This window comes from Martes martes (genome assembly GCF_963455335.1).
Source record: "Martes martes genome assembly, chromosome: 15".
NCBI classification, from domain to species: domain Eukaryota; kingdom Metazoa; phylum Chordata; class Mammalia; order Carnivora; family Mustelidae; genus Martes; species Martes martes.
This window is the reverse complement of record NC_137903.1, coordinates 68850375-68869323: the sequence shown is the minus strand read 5'-3', so window position 1 is coordinate 68869323 and position 18949 is coordinate 68850375. Positions and strand designations below refer to the sequence as shown.

At 39.6% G+C, this 18949-nt stretch overlaps 1 protein-coding gene across 6 annotated transcripts in view; it reads left to right on the top strand.

Moving 5' to 3' along the window:
* Positions 1 to 18949, top strand: part of DCAF6 (DDB1 and CUL4 associated factor 6) — a 142823-nt gene that overhangs the window by 69910 nt on the left and 53964 nt on the right. For 4 of the 6 annotated variants that reach the window (XM_080824067.1, XM_080824066.1, XM_080824065.1 and 1 more), the window contains exons 9-10: positions 791 to 910; positions 2479 to 2739. In XM_080824067.1, the coding sequence (XP_080680193.1) occupies positions 791 to 910; positions 2479 to 2739 (381 nt within the window). Of the gene's footprint in view, positions 1 to 790; positions 911 to 2478; positions 2740 to 13287; positions 13456 to 18949 lie in introns of all 6 variants that reach the window. The other 2 variants (XM_080824063.1, XM_080824062.1) reach the window with 1 other exon arrangement.

Genomic DNA, 18949 nt, shown 5'->3' with positions numbered 1-18949 from the left:
CAAAATCTACTTTAATGACTTCTGAATTCTTTTAAGATCAAAAGCATATTCTCCAATATATTATACTTGGTGTCATCTTATATATTTAAATATAAAGAAACATTATATAAAGGCAATAAAGTATAAAATTAAATTTTCACAGAAAATCCAAGAACAGATGATTCGCATTTTAAATTATATGATTGTAGCTTAGAATTGTTAGTTTTGGTGTCATACTTAATTTGGTAATTCCCTTAAGAGAAAATTCATATATTAGAAGCAGGAAAGGAGTAGAGGGAAGAGATAAATACAATACATCTGGGTTCTGTTAATTTCAGAACCCAAATGGTTCTGTATACATGGTTCTCTCTATTACTATGTTCAGCACACTGGAATATGCTTCTGGTGTGGTGAAAATAAGTGGAGTTTAAGGAAATGCAAGTGAGACGGCGAACCTTTCTTTTAATCGGTTGAGTTTACAGTTCGTGAGCCCTTCCTAGCTGCGCTAGTGGAGCTAAAGATGTGGGCTGGGTCGGGGTGGGCGGAACCGAGAGTAGACAAAGAGGCAGGAGATGTAAACCCTGTCCTTGAGGAGCTCAGCATTCAGATGGAGCGTCACTTCCACAAACGTTTACTGTGAAATGTGACGATGGTGCTAACAGATTTATATACACTCACGGAATTTATTTAGGCAGTTTGATTCTTTTTATAAAAATGCTCTCATTTTAAAGACCTTAAAATCTGGGTTTTTGCATTAGTGAAAGATGCTGACTTCCTACTAAATTCACTGATAAGACCTGTATTGTGCTAGGTGAGCAAAGTCCCAATGTGTCACTGATGCAGAGAATGTCTGACATGTTGTCGAGGTGGTTTGAAGAAGCAAGTGAGGTCGCGCAGAGCAACGGAGGACGAGGACGGTCTCGGCCACGAGGTAGTCTTTCCAGTGAAGGCCGGCTGGAAGCCGGCGAAGACGGTTTCGTTGATGTCGTTCAGTTTGTACCACTTTGTATCTGTAGTAGTCATAGGTTCTTAACTATATTGTGCCAAGCCGTAGAGGACCAAGAGGTTTGGGTATAATTTGTCCTTCACATACCAGGAGACCTGGCCCTTATTCTTTGCTTTTCTCAAGCAAAGTAAGAAATTCTGGTATTTCCTTTCTGTATTGCATTTTTGTATGCATTCTGAGAGTGGAAATACATAAAACTCTGTAGATGAGAAGTTTTATATAATGGAATAGTTTCTCCTTTATCTTACTTAGGCATTGGTTATTAGTTGCTGTTTCTAGTTGTTAGCAACCTGTTTTCATATCTTGGTTCACTACTTTGTAACCTTGGGCAAGTTACTTATCTCTGTCAAAAATGAGGAGTGTAAAAGTTAACACCCTATTGTCTTAAAAACCCCAAATTTTAAAATTAAATAGAATTTTTCCATAAATGATTCTATTAACTCCTCATTTCAGTTAACTTTTTAAAAAATTCCTTGGACTGTGGATTTGCCTAAGAGTTACTGAATTTGTGCTTAAATTTAAAACAAGAAACAATTAAGTCATGGTAATTAAAAGAGAAAACTTCATATTCTCTGGTAGTTGCATCCTGCGAGACATGAGTTGGGTTAGTCCGTTCCATCTTTCTTTTAGTAACATCTAGACTTGAGGGGAAATGGTAATTGCTTACGGACTATTCCTAATTATTCCTTTGCAGGTAGCACAAAGCCTAGCATAAGACATAGACACTCAAGCCTTTTTAAATCATGACTGCATCATGTTAGTTTAGTGGTTAACACATTATTGCTAATGAAGCAGGAATCAGGAACTTAATCCTATTCTGACCTATTTGTGACTTTACTATTCCCAATAAAATTTTTCTTAAGTATTTACCAAAGAAGACATTATGTTGTAGAATGGAAACATACCAATAAAGTTCATTCTCCTGGGCCCCAGGGTGGCTCGGTTGGTTAAGTGTCTGACTCTTGATATCGGCTCAGGTCATGGTCCTCAGGGTCACAAGACTGAGCCCTGTGTAGGGCTCTGTGCTGGTGTGGAGCCTGCTAGAGATTCTTTGTCTGCCCTCCCGCCCCCAGTGTTGTGCTTGCTCTCTTTTTCTGGAATAAGTAAATAAACAAACAAATAAAATCCATTCTCCTATTAGCCAGTCATTAAATTAGAAACATCATCTTTAAATTAAAGGGACTAGATGTTATTTATAGGCATTTCACAACCTATTATTTAGTTTTGTCTAAATGAAGGTACCGTATTGATCTTGAAAGACTGATTATTTTAACAAAAATGTTCTGTACATAGATTTTATCTCTCGTAATTAGCCTATTTGGTCAAAGGGATCAAACCATCACTGGGTGCTTTCGATATCCTGGAATTACATGTTTCTGTGTGTGTACATGCATGTACAGCTGCACATGTATTTCTTGAATATATCTCCTTCGAGTAACTGGCTTTGGAAAGCAGTTAGTATTTGAATTTGCATTAACATGTGTGTTTTGAAGGTGGAACGAGCCAGTCAGATGTGTCTGCTCTTCCTACGGCCCCGTCAAGCGCTGATTTGGAAGTGGGGGAAAGTGCAATGGAAGTAGATCCTTCAGCTGGACAGTCTCTTCAGCCTTCCACGTCCCCTGCGGTGTCAGCTCAGGCTCATCTGACACCCTCTTCTACAGAAAGCCCTCCTTCTGCTTCCTCGCTGTCTTCCCCAGACAACGAGCACAGGCAGCCTGCGGAGGCATCCGGACGCCATACTCATCATCAGTCTGGTGAGGACACACTCTTTCCATAGGCTGTGCTTCGTCTGATGATTTCTGACAGTGAATACCTCTTTGTGGGCTGGTTTGAAAGATACTAAATCACATGAACTTGTTTTTGCTGGAATAAATCAAAATGATGTGTACTATGCCGTGAACATAGAACTTAAAGACAAACTTCAGGTGTGTCTAACTTGCATGAATTTAACAAATACCAGAATCTTCAGTTTACCTAAGACAAATCTTTAAAAAATACAGGTACCAGCAGATAGTGTTTTGACATAGCTTCATGCATTTAACTTAAAGTATTACTTTTATAAGCCATTATAGATGAAGATGTTTTTCTAGACTTACTCGGCTGTATCTCTATTATCAGTTCCTCTCTTTATAGTTTTTGTTATTTTTCTTCATATCATAAAATACGTTAAATACATTCCTTGTGGTACATTTGATAACATGTCTTGTCGATAACGTATACAATTTACCAAAAGATTTATTTCTCCTATATTTACATGAAAAATTATTTTAACAAGTCCTTGTCTTCTTGGAACTTGTTATTAGTGAAAAAAAAATCAACTCCTGAATTCTGTTAAAATACTATTGTCCTCTCAATATTAAAACTCCTCATGTTCCACCTCCCCCTTCCCCAACTATGGAATGTACTAGTATGTGTAACAGTAATTTTCAGCAGATATGACTATAATTTACTTGGCATTTTAACTGTATACATGTAATTATAATAACCACTAAGAGTGTTTTCATATTTTTCTTTGGGTTCTTCTAAAGAGGCATTTTACTTGACATATAATAAAAAATATTAGCAACTAGAGATAGAACTGGCAGGCCTAAGCTAAAACCTATAAAAATTCCTAACAGTGTGACTGCCAAGCTGTCACTTTATTCTTCTCTGAAATCCGATACCAGATCACCAAATACAGGGTGTTTTATATTAAGCATTCTTTTATCATATATCCCATTTTTGGTAATTCGTTTCAGTTTCTATGGGAATAGAAGCCAGAGTCAATTATGTAACTATTAAGACTTGTGCACAATTTATCTATAATAGCTAAGTCTGAGCTTTAAAGTCAGGTTTTCCACTGTCTAGTTGACATAGTGTTTCAGGTTATGAGAAAGTAAGATATTTTGGAGTGTTTGGGAAGTAATGACAGAATCAGTCAAAAGTTTGCTTGTCAAAGTGGGTAAAATTGGTAAAAAAAAACAAACAAACAAACAATTTTTTTTAAGTAATAGCATTCTTAGAAATATTCTTAAAGATTCTGGTCGGTTATAAGTTATCAGGAAAACTTGGCAAGAAGATTCCCTAGCTTATATTCACGTTCCACTGAACCCTAACTAGTTCTCGTTGTTTCTAAACATATTTCTGAGTAAAGTACTTAGTTTTGAGTTTCATTTTACTTTTTTGGTGCAGATATTTCACACAATAAATACTGCATTTCAGATTGCTAAATCCCTTTCAGTATTTAATGTAAGTATTAGTAGTCATTTGAATCATCAAAATAGGAGAAAAATTGTGAGGATCATATCATCATTGTTTTGATCATTACTTGGCAACCTTTGCCTGTAATTTTTTTAAAGAAGTAAGGAAATATTTTTAACTGGTCTCTACCAGTTGAAAGAATTTTGATTGACTGCACTATGGAAAATCAGAATACTTCCATATTAGGAATATAGGGTCAGCATTGAAGAAAATAATTTGATGTTAGATGTAATATCCTTAATGAGTTTTTTCTGTTTTGTTTTGTTTTCCCAATCTCTTCTGCACTTCTAGGTTCAGATAGGTTTATGGATACTAGGAATTACCCTTGTGGTAAGGGGGAGTGTCATCTTAGAGCCATGATTCTTACTATAAACATACCTCATTTTACTGTGCTTTTAGTTTGTTGTGTTTTGCATATATTTTGTTTTTTATACTTTGAAGCTTTGTGACAGCTCTGCGTCGAGCTAGTCTGTTGGCACTATTTTTCCAACAGTATTTGCTCCCTTCACGTCTGTGTCACATTTTGGTAATTCTAACACTATTTCAAGCCTTTTCGTTGTTATCGTATTTGTTATGGGGATCCGTGATCCGTGATCTCTGATGTTACTACTGTCGTTGATTTGGGGCCCCACAAATACTACGTGCATAAGACAGTGAACTTGTTCTGTCAACATGTGTGTGTTCTGATGCTCTGCTAAACAGCTGTTGCTCTCTCTCTGTCCCTCTCCTTGGGCGTCCCTATTCCCTGAGATACAACAATATTGAAATTAGGCCAGTTAGTACTCTGGAATGGCCTCCTGGTGTTCAAGTGAAAGGAAAAGTCTCACTTCTCTTTAAGTAAGAAACTAAAAATGACAGCTCAGTTAGGAAGGCATGCCGAAAGCCTGGACCGTTAGAAAGCAAGGCCTCTTGTGCCAAACAGCAAGTCAAGTGTGAATGCAAAGGATAAGTTCTTGCAGGAAATCAAAAGCGCTGCTCTGGTGAACACGTGAATGATAAGTGACACGGAGAAAGTTTTAGTGATCTGAATGGAAGATCAGGCAGCCTCAGTGTTCCCTTAAGCCAAAGCCAATCCAGAGCAAGGCCTCTCGCTCTCTTCAACTCTGTGAAGGCTCAGAGAGATTTGGAAGCTTCCGGAGAAAAGTTTGAAGCCAGCATTTCCCATTCTGAAAATCCTAGGTCCCTTAAGATTTATGCTAAAGCTCCTCTGCCTGGGCTCTAGAAATGGAACCACAAAGCCTGGATGACAACACCTCTGCTTACAACATGATTCGCTGGATAGTGAGTCCTCTGTTAACAAAGACCTACTGCTCAGGAAAAAAGACTCCTTTCAAAATATTCCTGCTCATTCATAGTGTATCTGGTTACCCAAGACCTCTGATGGAGATGTACAAGATTAATGTTTTTATGCCTGCTAACACAACATCCATTCTGCAGCCCTAGGGTCAAGGAGTCATTCTGACTTTCAAACCTTCTTATTTAAGAAATACCTTTTGTAGGGCTACAGCTGTCATAGATAGTGATTCCTTTGATGGATCTGGGAGAGTGAATTGAAAACCTTCTGGAAAGGATTCCCCATTCTAGATGTCATTAAGAATATTCATGAGTCAGGATACCTGGGTGACTCAGTCGGTTAAGTGTCTGACTCTTGATCTTAGATCAGGTCTTGATCTCAGGGTTGTGAGTTCGAGCCCCACCTTGGGCCCCACACTGGACATGGAGCTACTTTATAAAAAAGAATATTCATGATTTGTGGGAAGAGGTCAAAATACCAACATCAGTAGAACTTTGGAAGAAGTCAGTTCCAACCCACATGGATGACTTTGAGGGATTCAAGACTTCAGTGGAGGAAGCAACTGCAGATGGGATGGACATAGCAAGAGAACCAGCAGGGGAAATGGAGCCTGAAGATGGCACAGAATTGCCGCCATCTCAGGGTCAAACTTGAACAGATGAGTCGTCTCGTACAGATGAGTCTGCTTCTGGCAAAGATGCTGTGAACATCGTCGAAATGACAACAGAGGATGTAGGATGTTACATGGTTGATGAAGCAGTGGCAGGGTTTTGAGAGGGTAGACTCCAATTTTGAAAGTTCTGCTGTGAATAAATGGTATAAAATAATGTCACATGCCATGGAGAAATTGTTAGTGAAGAGTCCATTGAAGCCACAGCCATCCCACCTTTCAGCAGCCGGATCCATCAGCCGCCAGAAACTTCAAGGCAAGACTCTCCACCAGCAGAAAAGGTTATGACTCACTGAAAGCCCAATGATGGTTACCTTTAGTTTTTTAGCAGCAAAGTATTTTTAAATTAAGGCATGTATGTTAGCATTTTAGATAGCAGACAGTTGCACTTAACAGACTACGGAATAGTATAGGTATAACTTTTATATGCATAAGGAAACCAAAAAATTCATCTGACTTGCCTTACTGGATATTCGCTTTATTGTGGTGCTGTGGGACCAAACCCGCAGAATCTTGGAGATGTGCCTCTGTTGCCTTGCACAGAGATAGAATGAAAAAGTATACTTCTTGCCTTGCTGTGGATTCCTCTTTATGTAAATGTTTCCTTTATGGTCCTTGTATTTCCACTGTTACTTTTGCTGGGGTGAAGGAAAGGGATGATGGGAATGTGAAAACTTGCCTGGCAAAATCCCCTCTGTGAACCAAGTTATTTGGCTTCTCTTAGCCCACAACTGAGTTGTGAAGAAAGTCACAAGCACACAGCTCGCTGGTTGCTCAACGCTGTGTCAGAGCAGTCTTTCAGCCTTGTTGCCCGACAGCTAGACGAAGTGTTCCACACCCTCTTGTCTCTCAGACTTCTGTCACTCTCCTCTCCCCTCATCCTACCCCCAGCTGATAACCTTCACATACACAGTATGTGGGGGGAAGGCGCTCACTTTCCTGCTTTTGAATCCCCTGACATTCTTGTATCCATGATAGAAACAGACACATTTGGGGAGAAATTATGTCTGCTCTTGTCAAAGGCGAGCCGTCCCTTTCCAGGTTCTCAACTCTGCTGCTTCTCTGCGTCATTAGTATTGCCTTTTCTACTGTATTGGTCCTTTCCCACCTTAAACATGCTCTGTTATTACCTGTTTTCTTAAAAAAAATTCTTCCCTTGGGATGCTTGGATGGTTCAGTCAGTTAAGCATTTGCCTACAGCTCAGGTCATGATCCCGGGGTCTTGGCATTGAGTCCCGCATCAGGCTCTGTGCTCAGTGGGGAGCCTGCTCAGTGGGGAGCCTCTCCCTCTGCTGCTGCTGCTCCTGCTTGTGCTCGCCCTCCCCGCTCCCTCCCACCCTCTCTCCCTCCGACAAAGAAATAAAATCTTAAAAAAAAAAAACAAAACCAAAAATTTCCCTTAAGTACTGTACCCACAGTCTCCCGCAGCCTGTGTCTTTGCTCTTTCATCATCAGTCTTCACAGGAGGCGCCCACGGACCGTCTCCGTGTCTTGCCGCCTGCCGTCTGTTTGTCGGCCGACTTCTGCCTTTCCGCTCCGTTGCCACTGAAGCGTTTGGTCAAAGTCACCAGTGACTTCTGTTAGTGTCTTACTCGGTTTTTTCATCCATTTGCATTTAGCATAGTCTGACACTGCTTTCTTGAAACACTTTCCTTTCTTGGCATCCGTGGTACCGCGCTTCCTTTGATTCTTACCCCCAGCTCTAGCTGGTTTTCAGGAACCACCGTTGGTAGGTCTTGTTCTGTTTACTTCTGAACATTTTAGCAGAACTCCTTAGTCTGCACTCTCTTCTCTGTTCTGTCTCCCTGGGGCGCTGCATCCGTTCACGGAGCTGTCACTAGCCCCTCTAAGGTGAAGATTTCCAGAGGGACGTCAGCCGTCTCCTCTTCCGCTCTGACTTGCAGGCCTCTGTGTCCAGCCGCTCAGCTGACTCTTCTTTTTGGTTGTCTTTGGGTATCTTGAGCTTAACGTGTCCAAACTAAAACTTAATTCAGCCTCGGATCCTTCCCGTCTGGTAATCGCTTCTGTCTTGGCTGCTTTATACTTCAGTAACTTAAAACCACCTGCCCCGTTTGCTTATTTTAACAGCCTGTGTGTCCTGTTTGATTCCTTGCTTTCCTTCGTGTCCCGTGCTCGTCCATCAACAAGTCCTGCTGGGTCCGCGTCGAAAATAAATTCTTCTTCTTCCGATCCCGCCCTCTCTTCTTGTCTGCCAGCTGACCTCCTTGCGCTTCCTCTTCTCGCTCCCTCGTCTTTCATTCTCCATGCAGCAGCCAGGTGAGTACTGTACACTGTTAGATCAGATTACGTAACTTTGCTATTTCTAATTGCATTTAGGAGCAGAACTGCAAAAAAAATTGAAATTTTTTACTGTGGATCTCCCAAGAACCTATGTGGCCTGGGTTTTGCCCGCCCCTCTAACCTCACTTTGTAGCACTTTCTTAGTTCCCAGTGAGCGTTATGCTCTACCTGCAGTAGTTTCCTTTACTTCCTTGAGTGTGCCACGTTCTCTTCTGCCTCTTTGTTTCTGATTCTGAGCCTTTGCACGTACTGTTCTCCGTACCTGAGAAGCTCTTCCCCTGGCTTATTGCAGCTGACTCCTTTTTCCTTGTGTCTCAGTTCAGGTGTCCCTCACTACCCTAGCCAGACTCATCCTCCTTTACTACAATGTTACTCTCTTTTATATAGCCCTGTTTACTTCCTGAAAAGCACGTATTAAAATGTATAATTATTTTGGGGTGCCTGGCTAGTTAGTTGGTGGAGCATGCAACTGTTGATCTTGGGGTTGTGAGTTTGAGCCCTATGTTGGGTATAGAAATTACTAAAAAGATAAAGAGGAAGAAAATTTTAATTATTTTGTTCATTTTGGGTTGATTTAGGACTTCCTCTTTTTAGAATGGTCTTATTTTAATCTAGATAAAAGAATATGATTAGAGAAGGTGGTTTCTTTGGATTGAATGTGGTTATCAGCACATACAAAATTCACTTTGGAGTCTCACCTTGAGAAATGAGTCACCTAAGGAATCCATGTGTTTTTAATTAAATAGACCACTCAGACCATGAGAATTTAGTTTCTTTAACATGGTATCTGATATGGCTTATCTGTGAATTCCTGCCTGTTTACAAATAATTGTCCAGATTTACAAATTTATATAGGTCTATTCAGAATCTTTATAACTAAATTGAGCTCTGTAGAAAAATTGTTGGGAACTAAGAACTCTGCTGTACAGCATAGCAAAGCAAAACTTTCAAAGCCCAAATATCCAGATTACAGGTTCCTTAAAGGGTGCCAGGGGCTATTCAGTCTAGGTAGAGGCAGTGCATAGATTAGAAACAAGTGGAAATATTGGGTTAGTGGTAACTTTGGGGAGACCAAAGAAGAGACCAGAGGAACTTGGAAGTCAGTAAAGGAGTGACAGTTCTAAGAGAAAAATGCATAAGGATCACCTGGGCAAGAAGCAAATTGCCACAGCAGGCAGATAAAGACCACCAATTTACATACAGAAATAATCCAGTCTCCAGGACATAACATCTGTTTTGGAGAGGGAGGGCGTGAGGTTAGAGCCAAGTGGACCTTTGTCAGGTCAACCAGAGTTTCTTGTTCTCTTGCGGTGGGAGTTGACTCATTAGGGACATTAGCCTGGAGACTTTCAGAAGTAAACAAGAATAGTGTAGGTTGTTTCAGGAGGTGGAAGTACAAATTTCCTTCTAGGAATTCCTGATATTCCTCAACATTTTTGAGGGTTTTTTTTTGTTGTTGTTTTTAAAATTTAACCCAAAGTATTCATAGATTCTCTGTCCATTTTGGTTCATGTTAACAAACACTAATCCTCAATGCATTTATTCACGTTATAAATCATACGTTTTTTAAAGGATGTGATGTGTGTGTATCTTACCTGCCTGTAGTGTTTCTGACTGCCAGCAACAGTGTTGTTCAGTCCGATTGTTGAGTCTGCTGAGTCGGGTCAGAACTGTCAGTGTGGGCCTTCCTGGTTAGCTGTGTAGTGACTTCTTTCCATAGCCTCATTTTTTGTTCTAACCCAGGGGAGAAAAAGCCACATGCAACCAGCCTTAAAAGTAAACAAACGGGTTGTTCTTTAAAAATGCTGGAAGTGTTGAATAAATAGTTCATGACATTATCGTCATTGAATCTTGGTTTTCCAAGTTAAAGAGCATGCTGCTTACTCTTAGAGCCTGCTACAGCACCAAGTGGGTCTAGCTGGAGAGTCTTCCATTCCCTTAAAGCATTTGGCCACATAAGAGAGAGGGTTTGAAACAGCAATAAAGTCAAGTGAATTTTCTATAATTTTTCTGTTTTCTTAGCAAAATATGACATGTGTAAAATAAACTTTGTGGGTGCATAATAATTATTTTATATTGCTAAAAGCATTGCTATTATGCATGCTGTCAGGAAATAAGGTGTGTGTATATCCCTGAAAAGAAGGCGCCGTGCCGTGGAGGATCGCGATGTATTTAGTCAGTGAGTACTGTTCTCCTTGCTACTGGAGAACTTTCTAGGAGGAACTGGCATTGAGAGACTATGATGGTACTCGAACTGTTTGCTGAATCTTAACTGCCAGTTGACTGACAGAATAAAATTCTTTGTAAGTAGAAGTCATGGTAACAAGATGTTAGTATCTCTGACGTGACTGATTCATGAAACAATAAAACAAATTTGCACCTTATGGTCTATGTAAATGAGGCTCAAAGTTGTTTGACGGTTGGTGTCATTTCCTTCTGGTGTCACCAAGAGACACAAAATTCCTAGTACCTTCACCATCAAATCAGCAACTGTTGAATCTCTGCCTTGCCTTTGGTTAGAATAGATAAAGTTTTTTGTTTAAAACCAGTCTCTTGGGACACCTGGATGGCTCAGTTGTTAATCGGCTGCCTTTGGCTCAGGTCATGATCCCAGGGTCCTGGGATCGAGTCCCACATTGGGCTCCCTGCTCCGCGGAGAGCCTGCTTTTCCCTCTGCCTGCCACTCTGCCTACTAGTGCTCTCTATCTCTCTGTCAAATAAATAAATAAAATCTTTAAAAACAAAACACCAATCTCTCGGGGCACCTGGGTGGCTCAGTCATTAAGTGTCTGCCTTCGGCTCAGGTCATGATCCCAAGGTCCAAGGATCGAGCCCCACATCGGGCTCCCTGCTCTACGGGAAGCCTGTTCTCCCTCTCCCACTCACCCTGCTTGTGTTCCCTCTCTTGCTGTGTCACTTTCTGCCCCCCCCCAAAATAAATAAATCTTATAAATAAATAAATAAATAAAAGCATCTTACCCATTGCAGCTTGTCTCTTTTGGTCTCCCCAAGGACGTCATTCCTGCATTTGTTCACTTCATGCATCATCTTTTTCCTTCCCTCAATTAAACATTGTCCACTAGCATACAGACAGATAAACCTCCTATAACTGTTTACTTCCCCACCAACAATCCTCAATTCCTCTGTTCCTGTTAGCAGCAAGTCTTCTGGGAAGAGCATATATACTTTATGTGTCTACTTTATTACCTTCTCTTTCTCTGGAACCTGTTCCGGTCTGGGTTTGGCCCCTGTGATTTCTGCTGAAACAGCTCTTGCCACGGTCATCAATGACTTCCAAGGTGCAAAAGCCAGTGATTAGTTCTCAGTATCTTGTTCATTGTATCAGGGGCATTCAACACAGCTGCTCCCTCCGCCCTTCCTGACCTGCTTCCATCCCAGCCCACAGGTTGTGCTCGCTCAGTCCTCCAACCTTCTCCTGGCTTCTCCTCCTCACTGTGTCCAGAGATTTCTCTTCCTGGTAAACACGAGCATTCCAGAGTTCAGGTTTTAGACGTCTTCGTTATCGCTTATGCTCTAGGTGGCTTCAGGTAACATCACCAGTGACCCCCAGTCTAGACTGCTACGTTCAGTCCCTGTTTAGGGTCTCCACTGGGATACCTGTTGCTTCTCCTCTTCCCTCTGCTGCTACTTGTTCCCCCCCTTTTCCCTGTCACAGTAAGTGACAGCTCTTGGTTTCTTGTTACGTCGCCAAAAACTCTGGGACCATGCTACATCTCACCTCTCTGCAAACTCCTCTGCCATCACCTCTGAGGTCTAGCCCACCCCCAGAAACACTTCCTCCTCCGAGCATTTGCACATGCTCTTCTTTCCGCCTGGAACACTCCCTCCAGACATCCGTGTGGTTGACTCCCTCATTCCTTAAGGTCTTTGTTCAAAAATCCCCTTGAGAGAGAAGCCTTCTTTAATAACCATACGGAAAACAGCAACCCATTCTCCACTACCTCTGTCCCCTTCCCCTTCCCCTGTTCCGTTTGCTTCACACCAGTTGTCCCATACATATATGTGTGTGTGTGAGTTCACTGCTGTCTTTCTTCCTTTCTGAACATAATCTCCACATGAGTAGGGACTGGTTTGTTCAATGTTTTATTTCTCCCCAGAGCCAAAAACAGTGCCTCATAGATAGTAGGTACTCCAACGTACCTGCAGAATTTTGTGTGACACTCCTACTTTTATCTGTGACCCTTGCGCTAAGAAGATGTTAAGGATTATGTAAATAATTTTAGCTTAAAAAAGGTAAAAGACATTTCCAATATAAAGAGAAATACTTTAGCTGAAAAAAATGTGTAATTTTGACTTTTAAAGAATTCTTCATTAATGAATTCCAAGAATTGTTTACAAATACATAACTTTTCCATGATTTGAATTGAATTTTAATTATATAGTTGAAGTTAATAATTTGTATATAGATTAGATAACTGATATTTTTCAGTTTTCCTTGGTATCATTTTGTTATAAAAAGATGAAATTAGTGAAGAAAGGAATATTCATTTTAAAATGTTTCATTTATGGAAGACTTTATTTTCACTCTGTTTAGTTACTTCACTACTCTTCAAGAACTATGTGTGTGTGATTCGTTATAGTTAAACAAGCATTAGAGTATGTCGGTGTGTATAGTTCATCTCGTAACTTAAAGGTCACTCATTTTTTGTAAGTAATTTGTTGCCTCCATGAGACATGTATTGTATTTATATTCTTCTCTCTTTAACGTATAATCAGATTCTTCCTATTTTCTATTTCACTGCTGTCTTCTCACCTTTCTTTTCCTGCCTGCGTCAGAATTCTTGCGGGGGCCTGAGATAGCTCTGCTCCGCAAGCGCCTGCAACAGCTGAGGCTTAAGAGGGCAGAGCAGCAGAGACAGCACGACTCGGCCGCGCGCGCCCAGCGGCCTTCCACTTCCGAGCAGTCCTCTCCCGAGGGCTCTTCACAGGACCCTCAGGCTTCAGGTTATTAACGTCCAGTGTCCTCAAGCAGCTGGTGGAGTTGGTGCTTTAACACTGCTACTGTGTAACAAGATGCTTCCCTCCTCCCCTTCCGAAAGGGCTGGTGGCACTGGCAGCTTGTCCCTCCCTCCCTGTCTTGCGTAGAGTGGTGGTCATCATCCCACGGCTGGCGGGACGGGTTTTGGCAGCAGTATTTGCCAGAGAGATGAACCTAAAATTATAAGCCAATATTTTACTTGTAATACTTCTGGGAGGGGGCTGATGTGTATTACTTTTATAGCGAATGAGCTACTTTCAAATAATCTACTGAATTCAGAGCCTGCTTTGATATTTTTATTGGAATTTCTTATATGCTGAATTGATATCTATGCTTATGGCCCCTAGTTGCTGCTGTTGTCTTCTTTTGTTGTTCCTGCAGAAATTAACCAGTATTCCTGAGAATGTAGTGGGATACTAGATTTTAGAATTATAGTGTTGTCCGGCCAAACCAGCATGCTGACTCAGTTATGCCCTTTTGTAATTATTTGAAAATCTTCAGTATTTGCTTACTTACTCCTTGTATACACAGTCAACTTTCTGATATATAGGACAGCAGAAATACCCCAGAGTCTCATGTTCCTGTTCTTATGCTATAGAACTCTGATAGACAGTGATGGTCAGTGCCTCTCTCTCTTTCTTTGAGCATTTTAATGGCCTAGTTCGTTTATGCCAGCGAGCTCCTGATGCTCAACAGACATTTGTTGACGTTATCAATGAAAGACAGCACAAGATAATTTGTCAGTGTAATTCTTTCAAGATGGATGTTAGGTACTATACGTCCTATTGTATAGGTACTACATCGTAGATGCTACAAATCTTTGTTTAGGAACTAGAGTGTAGCTGGGTTCTCATACTAATGAGATTATGATAATTTGATGTACTACTTTGTTTTGCCACCCTAAGGAGTGATAAGTTAGGGTATTTATTTAATTACTTTGAGAACTCCAATTTAACTACTTGGAATCTGTTTGTATATTGGTAGAACTGAACAATCTCCACTTTGTAAATATCTGTTCCACTAAGTGCTAACAACAAAAGCACATTATATAATATCATGGTGAATGAAACAGATTTAAATAACTATAATACAGATACGATGTTTGGAATAAATTCTGGATTTGATTTTTAATTCAGTGTTACATTAGTAGAAGGAATATCAGCCCAGGTCTCTGACCATTTTTTTTTTCCCTATACTTGAAACTAACTGGGGAATTTGGTTAAATTACAGTCATGACATTTAAGAATAAGACATTTTGCTATGATTTTGTGCTATATACAAAACTGTAGCTTATGTGTTTCGAAGGAAAAAACATGCAACATAAAAACCAAATAAGTAGGAAGTTAAAATGCACCTACATATATACATATTTTTAAAATACTGAAGTTAACAGGTAACAAACCAAATATTAGAGTGAGCTTGAGTGCGAAATATAAAACTGTCTACATTTGTACATTGTAGACATTAGAAAAATATTTTCAAACTCAGCCTTTCATATCTAGCTTACCAGTTTGAATTGAACCAGGTTCTTTTTTTTATAGCCAGAAAGCTTTAGAGTGATTATGTGGTCTCTGTGAAGTGAGGTGCTATTTTACCAACTCTGAGTATCCTTCTCATTAAATAGTATCTAATTTGGTCATCAGTCTTTTTGTGGCAATCTTTAAAAAGCTAAAGTTCAAAGTCACTAAAAAAGTCTAAAAAAAGCTAAAGTTCAAAGTCACTAAAGCTAAAGTCAAAGACACTTTGCCCCGTTTTGAGGTTGAGAAATGTGTTAACCTTTACTTTGTTTTTAAGCAACATCTTGGGGCCCCTGAGACTGTCTCCATGGCCAGTAGTAGAGACTTCTAGTGTCAAAGTCATTGTGTTTTGTTCCCTTCACCTACAAGGTGAAGTGCTTCCTGTATATCCTATGCTTTTAACATAGCATTCCTATGAGACCCTAGTACGTCTGATCTGTGACATGTCCTGGGTTCATTTCATAATGCCACTTTTACTCTGTCCTCAATTGTGACAGGAACACTATTTAGTAATTAAATGAGAAAAAGTTAAATCATACATAGTTTGTTACAAAGAACAACCAGTATAATCTATCTAATTTGTCCATTTTTGGATATGAGGAAAAATGAATAGGCTTAATGCAAAATTTATCTTTTCAGAAGACACAAATTATAAAAACACAGAATAGGAATTAAATTTATGAAATTCAACAGGGAGATAAGGTTTTATTTGAATAACAAAACATGTTCTTAAACTTAATGAGTAAGTACAGTATTATCTTAGTATTATGGACATTAACCGATCGACCATAGCTAACTTCTAAAAATTTCATTTTTCGAAGTTGGAATATATTACTTTAAAATACTTTTACTAAAAAATAAATAAATAAAATATTTTTACTTTTTTAAGCTAAAAAACTAAAAATTTTTCCTAGGCTTTTAGAAAATACATCATGACTTGTTTCTAGGCTTTCAGTGATTTTTTGATGAATTTGCCTTCATCAGATTACTGCTCACGTGCTAGACTGGTTGAGTTTTTGGCCTGTTCCTATGACTAGATGAGCTTGGACAGGTCATTTGGCCGCTTTATGTCTCAGTTTCCCAATTATTGATTTATTTAGATAGTCTGGCCTGCCATAATTTACAGATAGCATAAGGTTGGGGTAGACAGTACTGTATGAAATTTTTATACTCCTAAGTAGAGCAGCACACATAATAATGTACTGTCTTAATTATGGTATCTTTCACTTGCTACCTCAAGATTACCTCGTGTCCCAGCCATATACAGTTGACAGCATTCGGAGTTTTGAGTGAGCTGGAAAGACATGCCATAAACAGGTATGGCAGAGGCAGTCAGCGTAGTGCTGGTTTTAAACCCAACTCTTTTTTTCCATTTCAGGTCCCCCAGAAGTCCTGGGTTGCTGGCTCCTGCTCAGAGTGACAGCCCCTGTGGAGTCTGCTCTACTGGCCCGACCACCACAGAGCCCCACTGGAGCATGGAGCCAGCCTAGAGAGGGTCAGGTAGGAACTGTTTTTTCACTTTATGGCACGGTTTTGCTGATTGGAAAAGAAAGAAGTAATTTTTGTACCCCAAAAGGGTATAAAACATTGGTGATTATTTTTGAAAAAGGGCTTTTCAAAACTGAGCCATATTGGAAAAATCAGCACTTACCCGATCCTGTGCAAGCAGGCTCTATCCAACACCCAACTCCCCGCTGTCCCGTGATGACAGTCATGCATAGCACTTCTCAAGGGTGTGCATTCGATCCTGTTTTTGGTGTTCAGCGCATGAGTAGTTGGTCAGTCAGGTGTGGTGTTGGTCTGGTTCTTCAGTCCTTCCCGACCATTAATGAGCACTGCAGGCGTGGGGATGTGCTCCGCGGTTTTCAGAAGACCTTCCTGTCATCACTTCTCACTCGTGTTTCTGAAAAACAGGCAAGTAGTAATAACAGTAATTGACCCTTTCCTCGGTGCTAAGTAGTTTACATTAGATCATCTCATTAAGTCTTCACCAGAACAGTATGTGGTGGATACTGTGATTATCCCCATTTTACAGATGGAGAAACTGAGACATACAGACCTTAAATGGCTTGTCCAGGGTTATAGTATAACTGAGTAGAAAAGCCAAAATTGAACCCAGAAGTCTGGCTGACGAGTACTTGTTATTTACCTTTAAGACTATAATTCCTTATTTTGTCTATAATTGAACAAATTGTGATGAGAAAATTTGGAAAATTCTAAAGAGTTTTTTCAAAACCAAAATAGAATTTTTTTTTTTTAAATATACGGAAGTTGACCCTGAGACACCTTGAGCTCAGCACTGAGTTTTTGCCTAAAGTTTACCTCTACCTTAAAAATGATGTTAATAATTCTAAACACTTCCAATAACTAGACCAACCATGTTGCATTTTGCAGTAAGTTATCAGTAGACCATATGGTCTGATTTTTACTTTGTAATGGTGCTTTCTGAAAGATGTTTTACAGGGAAGTGGAGTAGAGCACGCAGACGACTGCAGCAGTCAGCATTGAGCTAATTTTACTGTGTTAATATTCGGAAATGTTTCTGTAAGTTAGAACTTCCGGGTATTGTATTTATGAATATCTTGTGGCATAAAAACATGTTACTCCAGATGTTTATGTGACAGGAAAATAATCCTTCCGAAAACAGTTGCATTGTACCCAAGATTAAAAATAGAATGGAAGCAATGATAGAAGGATTTCTTCTTAAAGATTGGTTTTTCAGGATGGGAGGAACAACAAATGATTCCCCAGGTACATACAGTTGTGAGAGGCTGAAAACCAATAAGGAAACCCTTCTTGTTTAATACTATCTTTCTATTTTAACATAAACTTTGTTAATAGTTTGAATCATTAAAGAGATTGGAAATACATAATTTTGAGGCAGTGACAGCATTCTAAATCCTCCATCAATGTGTTTCTTAAAGACATATTCTTTCCTAAACTCTAAGAAGTTAGATAGGATGCACTTCATTTTATAAGATTTGTACATTACATAATATTTATTGAAAATTCAATATTCGTTAAATGAGTACCTAGTAGGTTGATGGTTTTCTGAGGGCTCTTAATTATAAATGAGAACACAGTGAAATGTATAACAAATACAAAGAGACAAAAAATATTCATAAGACACTTTCTAGGAGGATTTTCCAATATTTATTTCACTGTGACTCAAGTTTTTGTTATGTTTTTCTTTACTGTAGGGAATATAATTTTGGTTTTCTCTAAAGACCAACTTACCTGTTCTTGAAAAAACAACATGGTAGGAATGTTGTATCTAACTCTAAAATGGATAAACAAGAAGTTTTATAAGGGAAAGTAGAGCCTGGATAGATTCAGGAACTGACTGATATACTGTCATTCTTTCTTTTTCGTGTGTGTTGTCCAGATTTGTTGAGCTGAATGTTCTGATGAAGAGATAAGTAAGCATAAGTCGGAGCTATTACCCAGATGATGCGCATGCTTTATCAGAATCTAGTAATACAGAAGTCTCTGAGCAGACGGGTTATATCAGAAGGTAGACGATTTAGAGTTGATAGGAGTGACCCCAAGATTCAGACTTTTAAGTGTAGAAATTGAAGCAATCAGATGATATAAAATTACAGAGAATCCAAGGTATATTGGAAAACTTTTCTTAGCCGTCAGGTTAAGAACACTCTCAATTCAAAATATTTTGTCTACTTTTGGGGAAATAAAGGCATGATGAATAGAAACTGGTGATTATCCAAAAGTGCAGGGTTTTTGTCTTACTAATACTTGCTAAGAACTGGAGCACAGGATATTAGAGATGGGAATTATTCTTACATTTAGGAGAGAGCTGTGCTTATTATCTACATATTCCCTTTTCATATCACCCTGTTGGGACACTGAAACTCAAGCCAGGACTTGGTAGCCACCTCCTTCTGTTCTCCAGTGCCTTGCTGAAGTTACTAGGTCCCTAGGATGA